This window comes from Oncorhynchus mykiss, chromosome 16, assembly GCF_013265735.2.
Source record: "Oncorhynchus mykiss isolate Arlee chromosome 16, USDA_OmykA_1.1, whole genome shotgun sequence".
Classification (NCBI taxonomy): Eukaryota; Metazoa; Chordata; class Actinopteri; order Salmoniformes; family Salmonidae; genus Oncorhynchus; species Oncorhynchus mykiss.
Window position 1 is genome coordinate 25,745,847 of NC_048580.1, and position 19,695 is coordinate 25,765,541.

Genomic DNA, 19,695 nt, shown 5'->3' on the forward strand with positions numbered 1-19,695 from the left:
GTATTTGTGATCAATTTGATGTTATTTTAATGGACAAAAAATGTGCTTTCTTTCAAAAACAAGGACATTTCTAAATGACCCCAAACTTTTGAACGGTCTTGTGTGTATATATAATTATGTAAACTCAGCAAAAAAGGAAACATCCTCTCACTGTCAACTGCGTTTATTTTCAGCAAACTTGACATGTGTAAATATTTGTATGAACATAACAAGATTCAACAACTGACACATGAACTGAACAAGTTCCACAGTCATGTAACTAACAGAAATTGAATAATGTGACCCTAAACAAAGGGGGGGTCAAAATCAAAAGTAACAGTCAGTATCTGGTTTGGCCACCAGCTGCATTAAGTACTGCAGTGCATCTCCTCCTCATGGACTGCACCATATTTGCCAGTTCTTGCCGTGAGATGTTACCCCATTCTTCCACCAAGGCACCTGCAAGACATTTCTGGGGGGAATGGCCCTAGCCCCAACAGGTCGGAGGGTGACCCAACAGGTCGGACGTGCTCAATGGGATTGAGATCCGGTCTCTTCGCTGACCATGGCAGAACACTGACATTCCTGTCTTGCAGGAAATCATGCACAGAATGAGCAGTATGGCTGGTGGCATTGTCATGCTGGAGTGTCATGTCAGAATGAGCCTGCAGGAAGGGTACCACATGAGGGAGGAGGATGTCTTCCCTGTAACGCACAGGGTTGAGATTGTCTGCAATGACAACAAGCTCAGGCCGATGATGCTGTGACACACCGCCCCAGACCATGACGGACCCTCCACCTACAAATCGATCCCGCTCCAGAGTACAGGCCTCGGTGTAACGCTCATTCCTTCGACGATAAACGCGAATCCGACCATCACCCCTGGTGAGACAAAACCGCGACTCGTCAGTGAAGAGCACTTTTTCCCAGTCCTGTCTGGTCCAGCGACGGTTGGTTTGTGCCCATATGCAACGTTATTGCCGGTGATGTTTCGTGAGGACCTGCCTTACAACAGGCCTTCAAGTCTTCAGTCCAGCCTCTCTCAGCCTATTGTGGACAGTCTGAGCACTGATGGAGGGATTGTTTGTGCCTGGTGTAACTCAGGCAGTTGTTATTGCCATCCTGTACCTGTCCCGCAGGTGTAATGTTCGGATGTACCGATCCTGTGTTGTTATACGTGGTCTGTTACTGCGAGGATGATCAGCTGTTCATCCCATCTCCCTGTAGCGCTGTCTTAGGAGTCTCACAGTATGAACATTACAATTTATTGCCCTGGCCACATCTGCAGTCCTCATGCCTCCTTGCAGCATGCCTAAGGCACATTCACGCAGATGAGCAGGGACCCTGGGCATCTTTCTTTTGGTGTTTTTCAGAGTCAGTAGAAAGGAAACTTTAGTGTCCTAAGTTTTCATAACTGTGACCTTAATCACTTGTTACTTGTTAGTGTCTTAACGACCATTCCACAGGTGCATGTTCATTACTTGTTTATGGTTCATTGAACAAGCATGGGAAACAGTGTTTAAACCCTCTACAATGAAGATCTGTGAAGTTATTTGGATTTTTACGAATTAACCTTGAAAGACAGGGTCCTGAAAAAATGACTTTTTTTTTGTTGCTGAGTTTATATATATATATAGATAGAGAGAGCGAGCGAGCGAGCGAGAGAGAGAGACCCTAGATGATGATGATAATGGTATCGACGTGGATATACAGTATGTTTTCAGAGGCGTCATGCCCATTATTGCGTAATAAAGCATTTGACATATTGGTCTGAACTCCCTCCATTCACCACCCACCGATGTGCAGTACATCCTTGGATGATCCAAAGCAGCCCTTTTGACTGTCATGTGGAGAGGGTGCTATAGTTTAATCTGTCCACAGTTGTCCTTGACTGCGTGTGGTCACCTGGATCCGTGGCTATCTGAAACGGGCCGACCTGAACCATGACGAGAAGCTGAGCTACGAGGAGGTCCAGGGGCTGCTCACCATGATCAACATCGACCTAAATGAAGAGTATGCGCGCAACCTCTTTAAGGTGAGCAGACCATAGACATTATTTCCCCTAGATTCATTTCCAGCCCTATAGCAACACCCAAGCTCACTGGTACCAAAATTGCCAAAGATGCCAAACTCTTTTAGAAAGGGGGGAGCCCGCCTAGCCTATGGTAGGGGAAACATTGGATATAGATTAGCATCACACTGCATTGTCCTTACTTCTCAAATATTTGTTTCTGTCCTGTCGTCCGGAAATAGCTAATTTCAAATGATACCGTATGTCTGCAACTGATACATCATACTCAGAGGGCAAGACTTTGAAAAAGTTAATCTATGGTTGGAATCAGTGGCATTTCAGTAACGTTTCAGCTGTAGTTCCAAATTCAATCCCATGGCTTGTTTGATCTTTTTTGATTCAATTCATGCAGGTCCAAATGACTCATTAAAATGACATTGAAAATGATGACTGTGACCAGGGGACTATTTTATTAGCTTGCCTTGAAACAATAACTTTGATAACTTTGATAACATTCATGTTCATCCATTGAATTGATCCCTTTGGAAATATTCCCGCCCTCCTCCCATCAGAAGTGTGACCGGTCGTGTGACGGTCGTCTGGACCACGGGGAAATCGAGGTGTTCTGTAGGGAGCTGTTGCGGCGGCCAGACCTGGATGCTGTTTTTAGCCGCTACTCGGCTAACGGCTGTGTGCTCTCCACCGTGGACCTGAAGGACTTCCTGAAAGACCAGGGAGAGGACTCCTCGCTGATCCACGCTCAGAGTCTGATCCTCACCTACGAGCTCAATGAGTGGGGTACGCTTACATGCTAATGGTTGTGCTAAGCGACACTCAGTGCTACTTAGTTAGCATTGAGTGAAGCTAAAATGTTATTTTAGCTATGCTAAGTGCTACACTACTCTAAGTTCTAAGCTACGCTAGTGCTACACTATGCTAAGTGCTACACTATGCTAAGTACTACACTACGCTAAGTGCTAAGCTACACAAGTGCTACACTACACTAAGTGCTAAGATATACGCTAAGGTACACTAAGTGCTAAGCTACCTGTATGGCCAAAAGTTAAGGGAGTTAGGGTCTTTTTAGATTGGAATATAGCCCTTTTCTCACTTCCTCCATACTATTTCTACCTTCAGCTCACCTTATTGTCCCCAAAATGTATCCAAATTAAATAATTGTTGTACCTACTGTACATTAACACAAGCAAATCAATGTATATTTTGGTATGTTTTTTTTTCTATCACTCCCATACCAACCATGTGCCTATACCCTGCACAGCCCAGAAGAATGGGTACATGACGCCCAATGGTTTCACCATGTACATGCTGTCCAAGGAGAACAATGTGTTTGACCCGGACCACGCCAGGGTGTACCAGGACATGACCAGATCTCTGGCCCACTACTTCATCTCCTCCTCACACAACACCTACCTCACCAGTGACCAGGTTACTGGCTACAGCAGCACGGAGGCTTATATCAGGTGAACACACACATGTATGGAAATGTATGCGTGCATGCACTCACACATTCACAGGCATAGACGTACACACAAACACCACATCACCTTATATTGAGCACTACAAAACACACTCTATACATGTGTTTTAAGTCTGTGTGTGTATACTGTGTGTGTTTGTGTTAACATCGCATGTATGGTAACGTGTGTGTGCGTTAACGTGCGTTTCCTCTGTCCCAGGGCTCTGAACCAAGGCTGTCGCTGTGTGGAGTTAGACTGTTGGGATGGGGACAAAGGGCAGCCGGTCATCTACCACGGTCACACACTCACCTCCAAAGTGCCCTTCACAGAAGTCATCGAGACCATCGCCGAGTACGCCTTCAAAGTAAGCTCCAATACTCCATTAGCAGTCCAATGCCATTCATTTTAATGACTGTGTATTGTATTTTGTCATTTTTAACCCCCCACATTAGACTAGTTTGGAAGATTACTAGCTACTGGTATATGTTTAGGTATAGACAGAAACAAATATTACATTTGTCTCTGGGTGTACCTTTTTTTTCCTCTCTCTCTCTATATGTATATAGAGGGTTATGTTAGACAGATAGGAGAGTGGCCCAGACAGAATTTGATCCATCGCCAAGGGTGATGCGTGGTTGAGAGTCGGCAACACTACCACTAGACCAAACTCTGGCACCAAAAATATCTGTTCCGAATTAAGGTGTAATAACTTTCAAACCTCTTTCCCTCCCCTCCACCTTCTTCTCTTCCGTTGCCGTCTCATCCTCCAGGCGTCTCCGTACCCTCTAATCCTGTCCCTTGAGAACCACTGCAGTGTGGAGCAGCAGGCGGTCATGGCCCGACACCTGCGCTCCATCCTTGGGGACAAGCTGCTCACCAAGCCCCTCAATGAACAGCAGCTCCAGAGCTTGCCCTCACCAGAGGTGGGGACTACTACTATGCTACTACTATACATTCCTATTCTACACTACACCACACTGCTACTATTCTATAATGCAGTGGTTCTCAAACTTTTTGACTCGCGATCTCTCAAAAAAGGATGGGTTCAAAACTCGAGACCCAATCGCTGTCATTACAGCCATAAACAGTGATGTGTTTTCTTCCGCACAAATATCGTAATACATTTGCCAAAATATCTCTTCATCTCTCTCTCTCTCTCTTAGTCTCTGTCTCTCCTCCTTCCAGCCAAGAACAGACAGACACACACACTCTTCTCTGCTCTGCTCCTTAGAAAGAGTGCTTTGAATGGAATTTCATTATTCATTCTTAAAATAGCTGCTCACTCATTGGCTCTTAGTTACTAGTGAGGATTAACTTGAAGTACATTTCAGATTCAAATTCCTCACCACTTCCTGTTTTTGAGATTTAGCAATTGTCGTCCACAATTGAAAAGCTAGCGTTTGTAAACAATGGCTTATTGAATAATAACAATATTGAACTCTGCTATGGCTTGGGTGGGCCCATCTGCCATTCCTTTCTTACAACATCAGGAGTGTGTGTGTGTCAGGTTTTCCTTTAGGAAAATGTGGCGCAGGACATTTCACTGGCAACATTTCAATTTACCGGGCATTTGAGAAAAGGTTGGTTTATACGAAGTCTGTCAACATATCTATAAACAGTTGTCGCAGTGACATCATGAACATTCTATTGGGCTGCTGATGTCTTGCAGCCTGTCATTTTTGTGTTTATACTTTCTCATAACGACAACGTCAAGTTCGATGTCAGACGACAATAGAATGTTCATGATGTCACTGCGACAACTGTTTATAGACTTGTCGATAGACTTAGTATAAACCAGCCTTTAGTGGTCCAAAAGAGCGTAACTGGTGTATTTTAACGCCAATAAACCCATCCGTTTAGAAATTGGTTTGGTATATCTCAATTTATCAAACCAGGCAACTAAAAGCAACTTTTTTTGGTTAGTTTGAAGCTCGTTAGCTAGGGAGCTAACATTAAGTTAGCTGGCTAGCCAGTTCAAATAATACCCATATCATATACAGTTCCTGTCCAAAGTTTGGACACACCTACTCATTCCAGGGTTTTTATTTGTTTTTAATATTTTCTACATTGTAGAAAATACCTGACAGCCAGTAAAGTGAGACAGGTAGTCTCACCAACAGCACACATCCATAAACATTATTGTGTAAGAGGAAGCTGGTTTGATGTACATGATGATGTGTTTTCCTGTGTGCCAAATACGCCAGATGTTGTTGTTGTGGGGGGAGGGCAGAGGGAGGTGCCCATTTTGGAAGTGGATTGCTCATTTGACGGCTACGTGGAGCAGGCCTTTGGCGACAAAGCTTCTTAAATAACAGCCCCACGTGGCACACTTGGACAGCCTTGGGTGTAGGTGCAAGCTGGTGACGCTGATATTTGGTAGTCTCGGCCACGTACACCGGCTTGCAGTGGTTGGCCTCCAGATTGTGGGTCTGACACAGGGCAAAAACTAGGGCAAATCAGTTGGCTAGCTACTGCTCTGTTTCAGCTGTCGCGGGCAGCCTAGCTGAATGAATGAGGTGCTTTCTGTACCCTTCAGTGCCATGCATACAGGGACCTTTTTTTATGTACATTTGATTGGTGGATTCAAATAAAGTATTTCAAATGTGTGTGCGCGTGTGTATAAGTGTGTGTAGGTGTGTCCCTGTGTGTGTGTGTGTGTGTGTACTTGTACCTGCCTATACGTATGTGCGTTCATGGATAGCCAAAGTGTGTGTGTTTTATCCATCTGTTTTTACATATGTGTATGTAGGCGCTGAAAGGGAAGATCCTGGTGAAGGGGAAGAAGGAGAGAGTGGTGGAGCTGGAGAGCTCCTCCAGTTCTTCAGACCTCAGCTCCTCGGAGGAGTGTGAGTGTAGCCATGCAGAGAGCAAAAAGAAGGAGGAGAAGAAGGTGTGTGTGTGTGTGTGTGTGTGTGTGTGTGTGTGTGTGTGTGTGCGTGCGTCTTTTGTCTGTCTTTCTTGCTGAATCCGCTTATTTGCTGATTGTGCATAGTATCGGCATTCTTGATCTCATGTAGTACCAGTAACTCTGCCTTTCCTTTCTCTCTCTGCTTCCTACTCCCTCTTCCCCACCCTGTGTGTGTGTGTGTGTGTGTGTGTGTGTGTACCTCCTTAGCCGGGTGTCTCAAAGCTGAGTCCAGAGCTGTCAGACCTGGTGGTGTACACACGCAGTGTTCCCTTTAAAGGCTTTGACCAGGCAGCAAAGAAACCCCCTACAGAGATGTCCTCCTTCTCCGAGAGCGAAGCCCTCAAACACGTCAAAGAATCAGGTATGTAGAGTGTGTGTTTGTGTGGGGGGAGCTTTTTGTGTGTGTGTTTGCTTACGTGTGTGTGTGTTTGCTTACGTGTGTGTGTGTGTGTGTGTGTGTGTGCGTGTGTGTGTGTGTGTGTGTGTGTGTGTGTGTGTGTGTGTGTGTGTGTGTTTACATACAATGCTAATTAACAGAGTAACCTAATAGCTCCCAAAAGATAATAGTTCAGTAAAAGCTCAAGAGTACAATTAGTCTACTCTACACACTTAGCCAATTACATCAACAGGCTACTCTGTTAGTTAGCATTGTATGTAAACACATACACACGGACCCACATGCGCACACACCCACGTGCGCCAGCAGCATACCACCCTGCATCCCACTGCTGGCTTGCCTCTGAAGCCTTGAGGGTCGGTCCTGGTCAGTCCCTGGATAGGAGACCAGATGCTGCTGGAAGTGGTGTTGGAGGGCCAGTAGGGGGCACTCTTCCCTCTGGTCTAAGGAGATCCCAATGCCCCAGGGCAGTGGGGGGACATCGCCTTGAATAGTTTGGCGTCTTTCGGATGGGACGTTAAACGGGTGTCCTGAATCTCTGTGGTTATTAAAAATTGCATGGCACTTATTGTAAGGTGTTAACCCTGGTGACCTGGCTAATTGCCCAACCTGGCCACCTAATTATCCCCCTCATTCCTAATTGGCATATCACTCCTCACCTCTCCACCTGATAGCTGATGTGTGGTCTGGTGCAAATTGGTTACCGTGCATCACCCAAGTGGGTGCTAAACATTGGTGGTGGATGAGATGAGCTTCCCCCTTACAATTTAAAGCCCTTTGGGTCCAATCAAGTCCAATCAATTATTATTATTAATATGTACACTAGGCTATTTTTCTGCAGGCCCTGTTTATTCCATATTGGAAAGACAAGAAACCTGGGCTGTGTTCATTAGGCACCAAATGGAAGAAAACAGATTGAAACATGAAGGGTCTACCTGGACCCTTCCTGCCCTAATGAACACAACCTTGTTCACCACATAGGCTTCTCTGTTTTTCCCTTTTGCCAGTGTTTTAACTACCCTTGCCCTCCTTCTTTCTCCCCCTCCTGCAGGGAAGCATTTTGTCCGTCACAACAGCCATCAGTTGAGCAGAATATATCCCTCAGGACAACGCCTGCAGTCCTCCAACTACGACCCCCAGGATATGTGGAACGGCGGTTGCCAGATTGGTCAGAACATTGTAACCACTCTCTGAAGTTGCCAGATTATGTTCCCTACAGTATGCTATGAAAGTAGAACGCCACAAACAGCTAAATGTAACATATCTACTTTCATAGCGTGTTTTCAGGAAATATGGTTAGTATGGCCCGTCTCAGAACTGTGAAACAGTGTTTACCAGGTACCCTGTTCCTCAGTGGGAGGCCAATGTTGGTTGCCAGATTTGATAGTATTTGTGAATTACAGATTGTGTTGGAGAGTGTGTGTTGCGACACTGGTCAGTGCCATACACTCCATTACAGAGTGTTGGAATCGGCTAAACATTGATCATTGAGATAGGAAATGAATGACAGGAAATGAAAGAGACTGGGTTTTATGTCTCTGTAGAAGGACAGATAGCTGTGGAAAGTGTTGGAATGTGTAGGGGGACGGGAGCAGAGCACCGTGTTGATACAGGAAAGACAGATGGACATCTGTGGATTAGATGAAGGATGGGTTGAGGTCAGGAGGTGAGGACAAGTCACCTGAAGGGAGTAATAAGGGTTTGGGATCTTGTTACTCTTTTCCTGTTAAGCCATAAGAAGGATTGGAGAGAGGGAGTGTCTTAAGTAGGATGTATATAACCAATGGAGAGAAATGTTTTGCTGTCTGATTACAGCTGTACAGAACCTTTGGGAAGAATTCAACTTGGTTAAAGCTTCTCTAGTATCCGAGTTATTTACTCTGAAAAATAAGATCCCAACAAGAGCAATATTCCAGCATTCTATTACACTCTAATGGATAACATAAATTCTCTCATTACTTAGACAGATAAATAAAGCACAATACAATGTAACACAGTGATTATCCAGTAATGACCTACAGTATGTCCTGTAATGCGCTAAAATACTCTTTGTGGCAGGCAGATGATCTGGCTAATGTCTAGGCTTTAAATCAACACACTAATTCACAGTAAGTAACTGAAATATTTGTTCCTCCAGTGGCGCTGAACTTCCAGACGGCAGGGGAAGAGATGGACTTGAACCGGGGGCGCTTTTTACCCAACGGCCTTTGCGGATACATCCTCAAGCCCTCCTTTCTGACCCGCCCTGACTGCAACTTCAACCCCGAGAACACGGGGGGAGGACCCGGACACGACCCCACCCTCCTCACCATACGGGTAAGTGGGCGTTCCTGGATGCCCCAACAGCCCCCCAAATCAATCCAATTTAACTCAGTTCTATACGACTTTGTCAATCCGCCAAGAGGCCATTGAGAAGGTAACAAGTTCAGACTCGCAAAAAATAAATGCAATGTATAGAATTAAAATCAATGCCTCACTTTTCTCTAATGCTATTTCTCACAATCCCGTTTGTCCCATTCCTGTTTTTCCCCAATCCCATTATAACCAATCCCATGCAGGTGATTTCGGCCCAGCAGCTTCCCAAGCCAGAGTGGGATAAACCCAGCTCCATCGTGGACCCTCAGGTGTGGGTGGAGACCCATGGCGTTCCCATCGACAACAACAAGAAGATGTCCCCCCGCGTTGACAACAATGGTAAATATACAGTGCATTTGACTTTTTCTAAATTTTTTCAGTGGTGGAAAAAGTACTCAATTGTCATACTTGAGTAATAGTAAAGATACCTTCATAGAAAATTACTAAAGTAAAAGTAAAAATCACCCAATAAAATACTACTTGAGTAAAAGTCTAAAAGTATTTGGTTTTAAATGTACTTAAGTATCAAAAGTAAAAGTATAAATAATTTAAAATTCCTTATATTAAACAAACCAGGTACACTCCAACACACAACATTTACAAACTAAGCATTTGTTTTTAATGAATCTGCCAGATCAGAGGCATTAGGAAGGACCAGATATGTTGTATGTGAGTTGGACCATTTTCCTGTCAAAATGTAACAAGTACTTTTGGGTGTCAGGAAAATGTATGGAGGAAAAATTACATAATGTTCTTTAGGATAGTAGTGAAGTAAAAGTTGGTAAAAAATATAAATAGTAAAGCAAAGTACATATACCCCCCAAAACTACTTAAGTAGTACTTCAAAGTAGTCTTAAGTACTTTACACCACTGAATTTTGTTATGTTACAGCCTTATTCTAAAATGGATCAATCTACACACAATACCCCCTAATGACAAAGCAACAACGGGTTTTTAGAAAAAAAATTCAAATGTATTAAAAATAAAAACGGAAATATCACATTTACATAAGTATTCAGACCCCTTTACTCAGTACTTTGCTGAAGCACCTTTGGCAGTGATTACAGCCTCGAGTCTTCTTGGGTATGACTCTACAACGTTGGCACCCCTGTATTTGGGGAGTTTCTCCCATTCTTCTCTGCAGATCCTCTGAAGTTCTGTCAGGAAGGGTGGAAGGAGCAGGAAAGAGGAAGCTTCAGAGATGTTCTCTTCAGAGATGTTCGATCAGGTTCATGTCCGGGATCTGGCTGGGCCGCTCAAGGACATTCAGAGACTTGTCCTGGGGCCACTCCTGCGTTGTCTTGGCTGTGTGCTTAGGGTCATTGTTCTGTTGGAAGGTGAACCTTTGCCCCAGTCTGAGGTCCTGAGCGCTCTGGAGCAGGTTTTCATCAAGGATCTCTCTGTACTTTGCCTAGAAGGCCAGTGTCCCGGAATCGCCTCTTCACGGTTGACGTTGAGACTGGTGTTTTGCGGGTACTATTTAATGAAGTCCAGCTGAGGACTTGTGAGGCGTCTGTTTCTCAAACTAGACACTCTAATATACTTGTCTTCTTTCTCAGTTGTGCACCGGGGCCTCCCACTCTTTCTATTCTGGTTAGAGCCAGTTTGCACTGTTCTGTGAAGGGAGTAGTACACAACGTTGTACGAGTTTTCAGTTTCTCGCATGAAATAGCCTTAATTTCTCAGAACAAAAATAGACTGACGAGTTTCAAAATAAAGTTTTGTTTCTGGCCATTTTGAGCCTATAATCGAACCCACAAATGCGGATGCTTCAGGTACTCAGCTAGTCTACAGAAGGACAGTTTTATTTATTCTTTAATGAGAACAACAGTTTTCGGCTGCGCTAACATAATTGCAAAAGGGTTTTCTAATGATCAATTAGCCTTTTAAAATTATCAACTTGGCTAGGCTACATGAGGTGTGCGACTATGATTTGAAAAAGGCATTTCGGTTTCTTGCCTTAAGCTGGGCATCATTCACAAGTGATAATATATAATTCACAAGTGATAGGATAATATTGTCATCAGTCTATTCTTGATTTAATCTTGTCTTTACATATATGAAATAATATACAGTTGGGAGAACAAGTATTTGATACACTGGCGATTTTGCAGGTTTTCCCACTTACAAAGCATGTAGAGGTCTGTAATTTTTATCATAGGTACACTTCAACTGTGAGAGACGGAATCTAAAACAAAAATCCAGAAAATCACATTGTATGATTTTTAAGTAATTCATTTGCATTTTATTGCATGACATAAGTATTTGATACATCAGAAAAGCAGAACTTAATATTTGGTACAGAAACCTTTGTTTGCAATTACAGAGATCATACATTTCCTGTAGTTCTTGACCAGGTTTGCACACACTGCAGCAGGGATTTTGGCCCACTTCTCCATACAGACCTTCTCCAGATCCTTCAGGTTTCGGGGCAGTCGCTGGGCAACACGGACTTTCAGCTCTCTCCAAAGATGTTCTATTGGGTTCAGGTCTGGAGACTGGCTAGGCCACTCCAGGACATTGAGATGCTTCTTACGGAGCCACTCCTTAGTTGCCCTGGCTGTGTGTTTCGGGTCGTTATCATGCTGGAAGACCCAGCCACGACCCATCTTCAATGCTCTTACTGAGGGAAGGAGGTTGTAGGCCAAGATCTCGCGATATATGGCCCCATCCATCCTCCCCTCAATACAGTGCAGTTGTCCTGTCCCCTTTGCAGAAAAGCATCCCCAAAGAATGATGTTTCCACCTCCATGCTTCACGGTTGGGATGGTGTTCTTGGGGTTGTACTCATCCTTCTTCTTCCTCCAAACACGGCGAGTGGAGTTTAGACCAAAAAGCTCTATTTTTGTCTCATCAGACCACATGACCTTCTCCCATTCCTCCTCTGGATCATCCAGATGGTAATTGGCAAACTTCAGACGGGCCTGGACATGCGCTGGCTTCAGCAGGGGGACCTTGCGTGCGCTGCAGGATTTTAATCTATGACGGCGTAGTGTGTTACTAATGGTTTTCTTTGAGACTGTGGTCCCAGCTCACTTCAGGTCATTGACCAGGTCCTGCCGTGTAGTTCTGGGCTGATCCCTCACCTTCCTCATGATCATTGATGCCCCATGAGGTGAGATGTTGCATGGAGCCCCAGACCGAGGGTGATTGACCGTCATCTTGAACTTCTTCCATTTTCTAATAATTGCGCCAACAGTTGTTGCCTTCTCACCAAGCTGCTTGCCTATTGTCCTTTTGCCCATCCCAGCCTTGTGCAGGTCTACAATTTAACCCTGATGTCCTTACACAGTTCTCTAGTCTTGGCCATTGTGGAGAGGTTGGAGTCTGTTTGATTGAGTGTGTGGACAGGTGTCTTATATACAGGTAACGAGTTCAAACAGGTGCAGTTAATACAGGTAATGAGTGGAGAACAGGGGGGATTTTGGCTCATTCCTCCTGACAGAGCTGGTGTAACTGAGTCAGGTTTGTAGGCCTCCTTGCTCGCACACGCTTTTTCAGTTTTGCCCACAAATGTCCTATAGGATTGAGGTCAGGGCTTCATGCCGTCATCATTGCTTTGCACAAAAAGTGCTTCACAGGCAAGGATATTGCTGCCAGTAAGATTGCACCTAAATCAACCATTTATCGGATCATCAAGAACTTCAAGGAGAGTGGTTCAATTGTTGTGAAGAAAGCTTCAGGGCGCCCAAGAAAGTCCAGCAAGCGCCAGGACCGTCTCCTAAAGTTGATTCAGCTGCGGGATCGGGGCACCACCAGTACAGAGCTTGCTCAGGAATGGCAGCAGGCAGGTGTGAGTGTATCTGCACACACAGTGAGGCGAAGACTTTTGGACGATGGCCTGGTGTCAAGAAGGGCAGCAAAGCCACTTATCTCCAGGAAAAACATCAGGGACAGACTGATATTCTGCAAAAGGTACAGGGATTGGACTGCTGAGAACTGGGGTAAAGTCATTTTCTCTGATGAATCCCCTTTCCGATTGTTTGGGGCATCCGGAAAAAAGCTTGTCCGGAGAAGACAAGGTGTGCGCTACCATCAGTCCTGTGTCATGCCAACAGTAAAGCATCCTGTGTGGAGTTGCTTCTCAGCCAAAGGAGTGGGCTCACTCACAATTTTGCCTAAGAACACAGCCATGAATTAAGAATGATAAGAGGCGGGTGGACAAACAAAACCCCACAAATTCTGACTAACTCCAAGCATTGATTATGCAAGAATGGGCTGCCATCAGTCAGGATGTGGCCCAGAAGTTAACCTCTCTGATCTCCCAAACCCGGATCCGGTATCGTGACTACAGCCTCAAGCTCATTACCTTGGAAAATGTAGTCTCTTATGGTCAATCTTCCAATGATATGCCTACAAATGCGTCACAATGCTGCCGACATCTTGGGGAAACGGCAGAAGGTCTAAGCTTATTCCTGTCGCATTCACAGCCATATAAGGAGACATTAGAAAACAGAGCTTCAGAAATTCTGCACATTTCCTGTTAGACGTTTCATCTTGGTTTCGCCTGTAGAATGAGTTCTGGGGCACTTACAGACAATATCTTTGCAGATTCTGAAACGTCAGAGTGTTTTCTTTCAAAAACTGTCAAGAATATGCATAGTCGAGCATCTTTTCGTGACAAAATATCGCGCTTAAAACGGGAACGTTTTTTATCCAAAAATGAAATAGCGCCCCTAGAGATCCAACAGGTTAATTGACTTTGCTAGGGCGGATTGCAGAGGTCTTGAAAAAGAAGGGTCAACACTGCAAATATTGACTCTTTGCATCAACTTCATGTAATTGTCCATAAAAGCCTTTGACTCTTATGAAATGCTTGTAATTATACTTCAGTATTCCATAGTAACATCTGACAAAAATATCTAAAGACACTGAAGCAGCAAACTTTGTGGAAATTAATATTTGTGTCATTCTCAAAACTTTTGGCCACGACTGTAGATCATTTTGTACCTGTTTTCTCCAGCACAAGGTCCTTTGCTGTTATTCTGGGATTCATTTGCACCTTTCGCAATTGTTGGAAAAATTACTTGTGTCATGCACAAAGTAGATGTTCTGTCCGACTTGCCAAAACTATAGTTTGTTAACAAGAAATTTGTGGAGTTGAAAAACGTGTTTTAATGACTCCAACCTAAGTGTATGTAAACTTCTGACTTCAACTGTATTAGGAAAGTTGATAAATAAATATTGTAGGCCTAGCCTAAAGAAAGCTGATGAGATCCTCCTCTTTTTAATAGAAGCCATCACTGTTTTCTCACGCAATTGCATAGCCTATAGAAATGTTGCGCAACATGAGCTCATGAGCTCTCATGAAGTGTTTGATTAGATTTTTGATTTACATTGATGTCAGTGTGATTAGAGGGACAATAGAGTGCTGAGTACCAGCCAGTTAGCAAGTTTGGTAGGCTACTAATGACAATCAGCAGCATCAAGAGCTTAAAGAAGCCTAATTACCGTGACTAAATGATCTCGTGGAATTTGACTGCCATCATGGCTCGTGACCGCCGGTGTGGCGGTAAAACGTTCATCGTAACAGCCCTAGGTCCTACTCCATTTCTCTTTACTTGCCCCGACACCACCTGTAGAACAGCAAAGTTTTCATTTAGCAAATTTGATTAATCAATTTATTTGTTTGTCCTAACAAAAAAAAAACAACACAAAAATCAAATTATTTTGATCATTTCTGGGAGTAAGGAGTTCCAATGAACTGTAAGAGAACATGGGCAAGTTTGACATATAAATACATCCCAAGATTTATGCCCCCAAGATTTATGCCCATTGGTTGAGAGAGAGAAGGTGATCATTGCAAGAGTGTGCCCATAGGTTAAACAGCAAGCGTGAGGAATGTGCAATTATTGTTCCGTGCTCATATGCTATAAGGTAAATAGTTCAATGACATTCTGCACGTGGCTAATAGAAAAGAGGAGGAATGACATGCTGATGAGGAGTGGAGAGTAGAGACCATGCCGATGATAATAGTGAACACAAACTATTTTCATGACATAGACTGCTATGATTCCTTATCAGTGTAGATGAAGGGGAGGGGGCATGTTAAAGAAGGATTTTTAAGCCTTAAGATAATTGAGACATGGATTGTGTATGTGTGCCATTCAGAGGGTGAATGGGCAAGACAGAAGATTTAAGTGCCTTTCAACGGGGTATGGTAGTAGGTGCCAGGCACACCGGTTTGAGTGTCAAGAACTGCATAGCTGCTGGGTTTTTAATGCTCAACAGTTTCCCGTGTGCATCAAGAATGGTCCACCACCCAAAGGATATCCAGCCAACTTGACACAACAGTGCATTGGAGTCAACATGGGCCAGCATCCCTGTGGAATGCTTTCGACAACCTGTAGAATCCAATCCCCAATGAATTGAGGCTGAGGGGAACGGGGTGCAACTCAATATTAGGAAGGTGTCCCTAAGATTTTGTACACTCAGTGTTCAAAATATAGAGTTCCAGGCACTTGTAGAACCTATGCCAAGGTGCAATGAAGCTGTTCTGGCTCGTGGAGGCCCAATGCCCTATTTTGGTGTTTCCTTTATTTTGGCAGTTACATGGACATTCCCGCTATGCACATGCAGTAGAAGAGGAAGCAGTGTGAATTGTATTGTGTTTACTGAAAGAAGTAGAGTGAGCTATCCATTCAGGCCAGCCTTACTGATTGAACCTACGTTATCAACTGCATTTCAATTTACTGAATAAACTGAAATTCCAATTGAAATAGAATTGAGCCCAAACCTGATGTATAAATAGAAGATACATGGAAAAAAATTCTGCGTTGAACCCTTCACTCTCCCCCTTTCCTATGGTTTGTCAGGGTTTAACCCTCGGTGGGACTGTACCTTCAACTTCACTCTGCATGTCCCTGAGCTGGCTCTGGTGCGCTTCATGGTGGAGGACCACGACTTCACCTCCAGAAACGACTTCCTGGGACAGTTCACCCTGCCCTTCACCAGCCTCCGCACAGGTGTGTGTGTGTCAAAATAACATATCTTACTGTTTAGACTAGAGCCAATAAATCAGTTTTTCTGACCTTTCACCTCTGCCTTCTCGCCCCCAGGTTACCGTCATGTCCACCTGCTGAAGGTCGATGGTTCCAGCCTGTCACCCACTTCTCTGTTCATCCATGTTAAGGTCACCCCCTGCCACAGTAGCCCCTCCAAGGCCTCAGCCAAATCTCCGTCCTCAACCAAGATCGTAGCCATATCACCAGCCATATCTCCAACCACGTCCCAAGCCAAATCGCCAGCCATATCTCCAACCACGTCCCAAGCCAAATCGCCAGCCAAGAAGCATTAAGTCTCTCCCCAGGCTCCACCAAGTAACCCAGGGTTAAGATGAAACTCATTCTGTCCTCTACTCTTTTTTTTTTATGGTGTAGTAAACATGGTTGTAGTCCATTCCCATTTGAATTTTGATAATTCTGCCTCTGCTTCACTCACAGTATTATTTTTTAAAGAGAACATGAAAACTAACCACTGTTCTTGGTTCCTCCCAACTTGAGTGATCTAAGTAGTGGGCCCAAGTGGAGAATGTCTATATCATCAACAGTGTGGATGTCCTACTGTATACCATTCATTATCTAACAGCATATCTATAGTAATGAAAGTAATGAACTTCGATCTCCAGTATTCTGTGAGACTACTGGACCAGGATCTCTGGCTGCCTCTTTTGTGTGATGATTGGACCAAACACAAAAAGAGTTACCAACCAATAGCCAGCCAGGGTATTGGGTCGATGGGACATCCCTCGACAACCATTGTTGAGCAGGTAAACCGTCCAAACAGAACTTTGCATATTTGAAGCATATTAAAAGGACTGTTTTAAGAAATTATTATTCACCAGTATTTTTAAAGAATCACATTCTTACAGGGTGTAACGTATTTGTTCCTTACAGAGAAGGTCACTCTATACCGTCCCTGGATTAAATTCTGGCCTGATTTATGGCTAAAGTTCATCAAAGGACTTATCAGTTTTCCGAGCCGAGGCATCTTTAGAGATGTAACCATATAGAAGTTTGATTTTATATTTATCATTTTCATATTATACTTTAGTTATCTAGTTGTTGTAGATAGATATAGTTATCGTAGCAATACTAGAATATGCACTATAGTAGATCTTGTTGCCTTTTTGTAGCACGTTTTGAAGATATGAAAGATATTTACAATATGTTTGTAGCATTTCAGATTGGTCTAAGAAAAAAAATGTATAACAAGTAACCAGGTCCATGATGTTTTCAAGTTTTTGTTTCATGATATCACTGTTCAAGTGATGTTCAAGTTCAATAGGCTGTGTCTCAATAGTTGGAAGTAGTTTCTTATCCTGTGTCCTTATGTCCATGATGGCCGTTCAGGCTGGACATGTCAAATGAAGTGTACCTTTCCTGAAAGCCTTGTAGCTAATGTGGAACTTTAGAATTTTTCTGACGACTCAGACCGTGGCACTTGATGAACAGCAAAGTGCATCGTTTGACAAATCTAATTTGTTCAAGCACAGAAGATTGTTTTTAGAGTTGTTACTCTCTGGCAGCTGTGCGTCTGGGTTGTCGAGAGAAATAGCATGCCTCGTTAGCTAAGGAAAGTCGGAAACTCACACGAGTGCCATTGATTTGAGTCCATCCGCCTATCAGTGATTAAGGAAAGGAGATGAAGGAAAAGGGTAAAGGAAAGGAGAAAAGTAAGTCATTTTAGAGTATTCAGACAGCCAGGTGTACTGTAGAAAGATGTTATTGAGACTAACGATGACAATCTTCAACTTGGGACAAGAAGTGGGGTTAGTTTGAGACTCTAGCCTTTTAAAATGTTTTAAAGTGATTTCAATGATTTGAAATACATTATCTATTGTCCATAATGTATATCATGTCATCTTTGAAAGAAGGGTTTTAACATCAATATTCTTGTTTATTACCCAGATCAGTTTTGTTGTAGAATGATTTGATAGACAATTTTTATACATATTTGCTGTAATGTAAACCAATAACATCCATTTTAGAATGCTTTTTAAGGAATATGTTTTTGTAATAGTTTACATTGCGTCTCAGAGTAGGAATGCTGATCTATGATCAGTCTTGTCTTTTAGATCCTAATGAATACAATGTTATGGACGGGGGGACCTGGTCCTAGGATCAGTACTCTGATATGCTTTATACATACGGGCCCTGGTCTACTCCTCAATGGTATTGTATGGATTCAAAGAGAGATGTGATGTTTGTGTAAAAGTTGTGAAAATGTCCTTCTGTGGCAAAGATAAGGAGAAAAATGCATACTGTAATTGTTGTGCAAAATACAAACATCCACGTCACGCTATTATATATGGTATTTATTGCACATATTTTGGCTATAGCTTATTTATTTTGTACAGTGATTTTCCAGGGCAATGAAAAGTATTGTTTTAATTAAAGGACACTTTCAGGTTTCCAATACCAAACATATTGTATCAACAACATGGACCTAAGTGTTCAAACAAAATGTGATTTAAAAAAAAAAAATGTTACTGGAGGGGATGGAGTAGATATTGGATGATGATGATAATGAGGAGGAGGAGGAGGGTAAACAGGGTTCAATTCACAAAACTGACTGGGAAATTACAGTACAAATGTGTTACGTATGTTGGGTTTATCCTTTAGTTTTATTATATGACATGTCACTGTCCAAAGTACACTTCTAAATGCCATTTCTCTTTCATTCTTCTGTATTGTATGGCATATATTTTTAAAAACTGTCATCCATCTTCCATTATCAGCATTTCTGCATGTAATACAGGTCTGTTATACAGGATTATTAAAGGCCCAGTGCACGACTTTTGCCCCCCCAAAAAATTCAGGGGGTGCTGCAGCACCCTCAAGCACCCCTGCTTCAATGCGTATGTTTATTGTAGGTTGTTCTTTTTAATGACCTCTTTCATAGTGTTTTTTTACTCTTGTACATTTCAGAACTTTCATTTCTCAACTTTAACGCTTGCAGTTATTGAATTCTGCTTATTTAAGGTTTCCTATCATAGAAGATGTATTTACGTCATGTGACTCGACTGGTACACTGACCAGGATGTTGGATGGTGTAGTCCGGGTGACCCAGATGCTCTTGTGTCAGTTTTGCATTTCCCTCACTTAATGGTTAAGGTTAGGATTGGGGGAGGGGAAGCAGATCCTAGATCTGTACCAAGGGAAAACTTCACCCCGGGGGCATGTTGGATTCACAACACTGTCAGAATCTGGTACTATGCAACAATAACAAAAATATACTGATAAAAAAGTTTGAGTTAAAAGAATTTGCGTTAATGCAATGTTTACAGTATTTATATCTGGCTGTAATATCTGAATCAATTAAAAACAAAAATAAAATAAATGAAAAGTGGTGTAATGTATCCTACAAAGTGTGGACATACTTGCCAATGGTATTTTATTAGGATCCCCATTAGCTGTTGCGATAGCAGCAGCTACTCTTCCTGGGGTCCACACAAGACATGAAACATTAAATAATACAGAACATTAATAGACAAAAACAGCTCAAGGACAGAACTACCATCAATGTAAAACATTTCAAATGTGGCCTACATATGTATCAGTACATA

General features: G+C 43.0%; 1 protein-coding gene across 2 annotated transcripts in view; it reads left to right on the plus strand.

Annotated features, from left to right (window-relative positions):
- plcd3b (phospholipase C, delta 3b) overlaps nt 1–19,479 on the plus strand; it is a 47,018-nt gene extending 27,539 nt beyond the window's left edge. The window contains exons 4-15 of one of the 2 annotated variants that reach the window (XM_036946605.1): nt 1,885–2,014; nt 2,563–2,788; nt 3,270–3,471; nt 3,688–3,832; nt 4,239–4,391; nt 6,218–6,358; nt 6,584–6,737; nt 7,825–7,941; nt 8,911–9,089; nt 9,332–9,467; nt 15,944–16,093; nt 16,187–19,479. In XM_036946605.1, coding sequence (XP_036802500.1) covers nt 1,885–2,014; nt 2,563–2,788; nt 3,270–3,471; nt 3,688–3,832; nt 4,239–4,391; nt 6,218–6,358; nt 6,584–6,737; nt 7,825–7,941; nt 8,911–9,089; nt 9,332–9,467; nt 15,944–16,093; nt 16,187–16,425 — 1,972 coding nt within the window. In that variant the 3' untranslated portion in view covers nt 16,426–19,479. The remainder of the gene's footprint in view (nt 1–1,884; nt 2,015–2,562; nt 2,789–3,269; nt 3,472–3,687; nt 3,833–4,238; nt 4,392–6,217; nt 6,359–6,583; nt 6,738–7,824; nt 7,942–8,910; nt 9,090–9,331; nt 9,468–15,943; nt 16,094–16,186) is intronic. The other variant, XM_036946606.1, reaches the window with a different exon arrangement.
- The last annotated feature ends 216 nt before the right edge of the window (nt 19,480–19,695 follow it).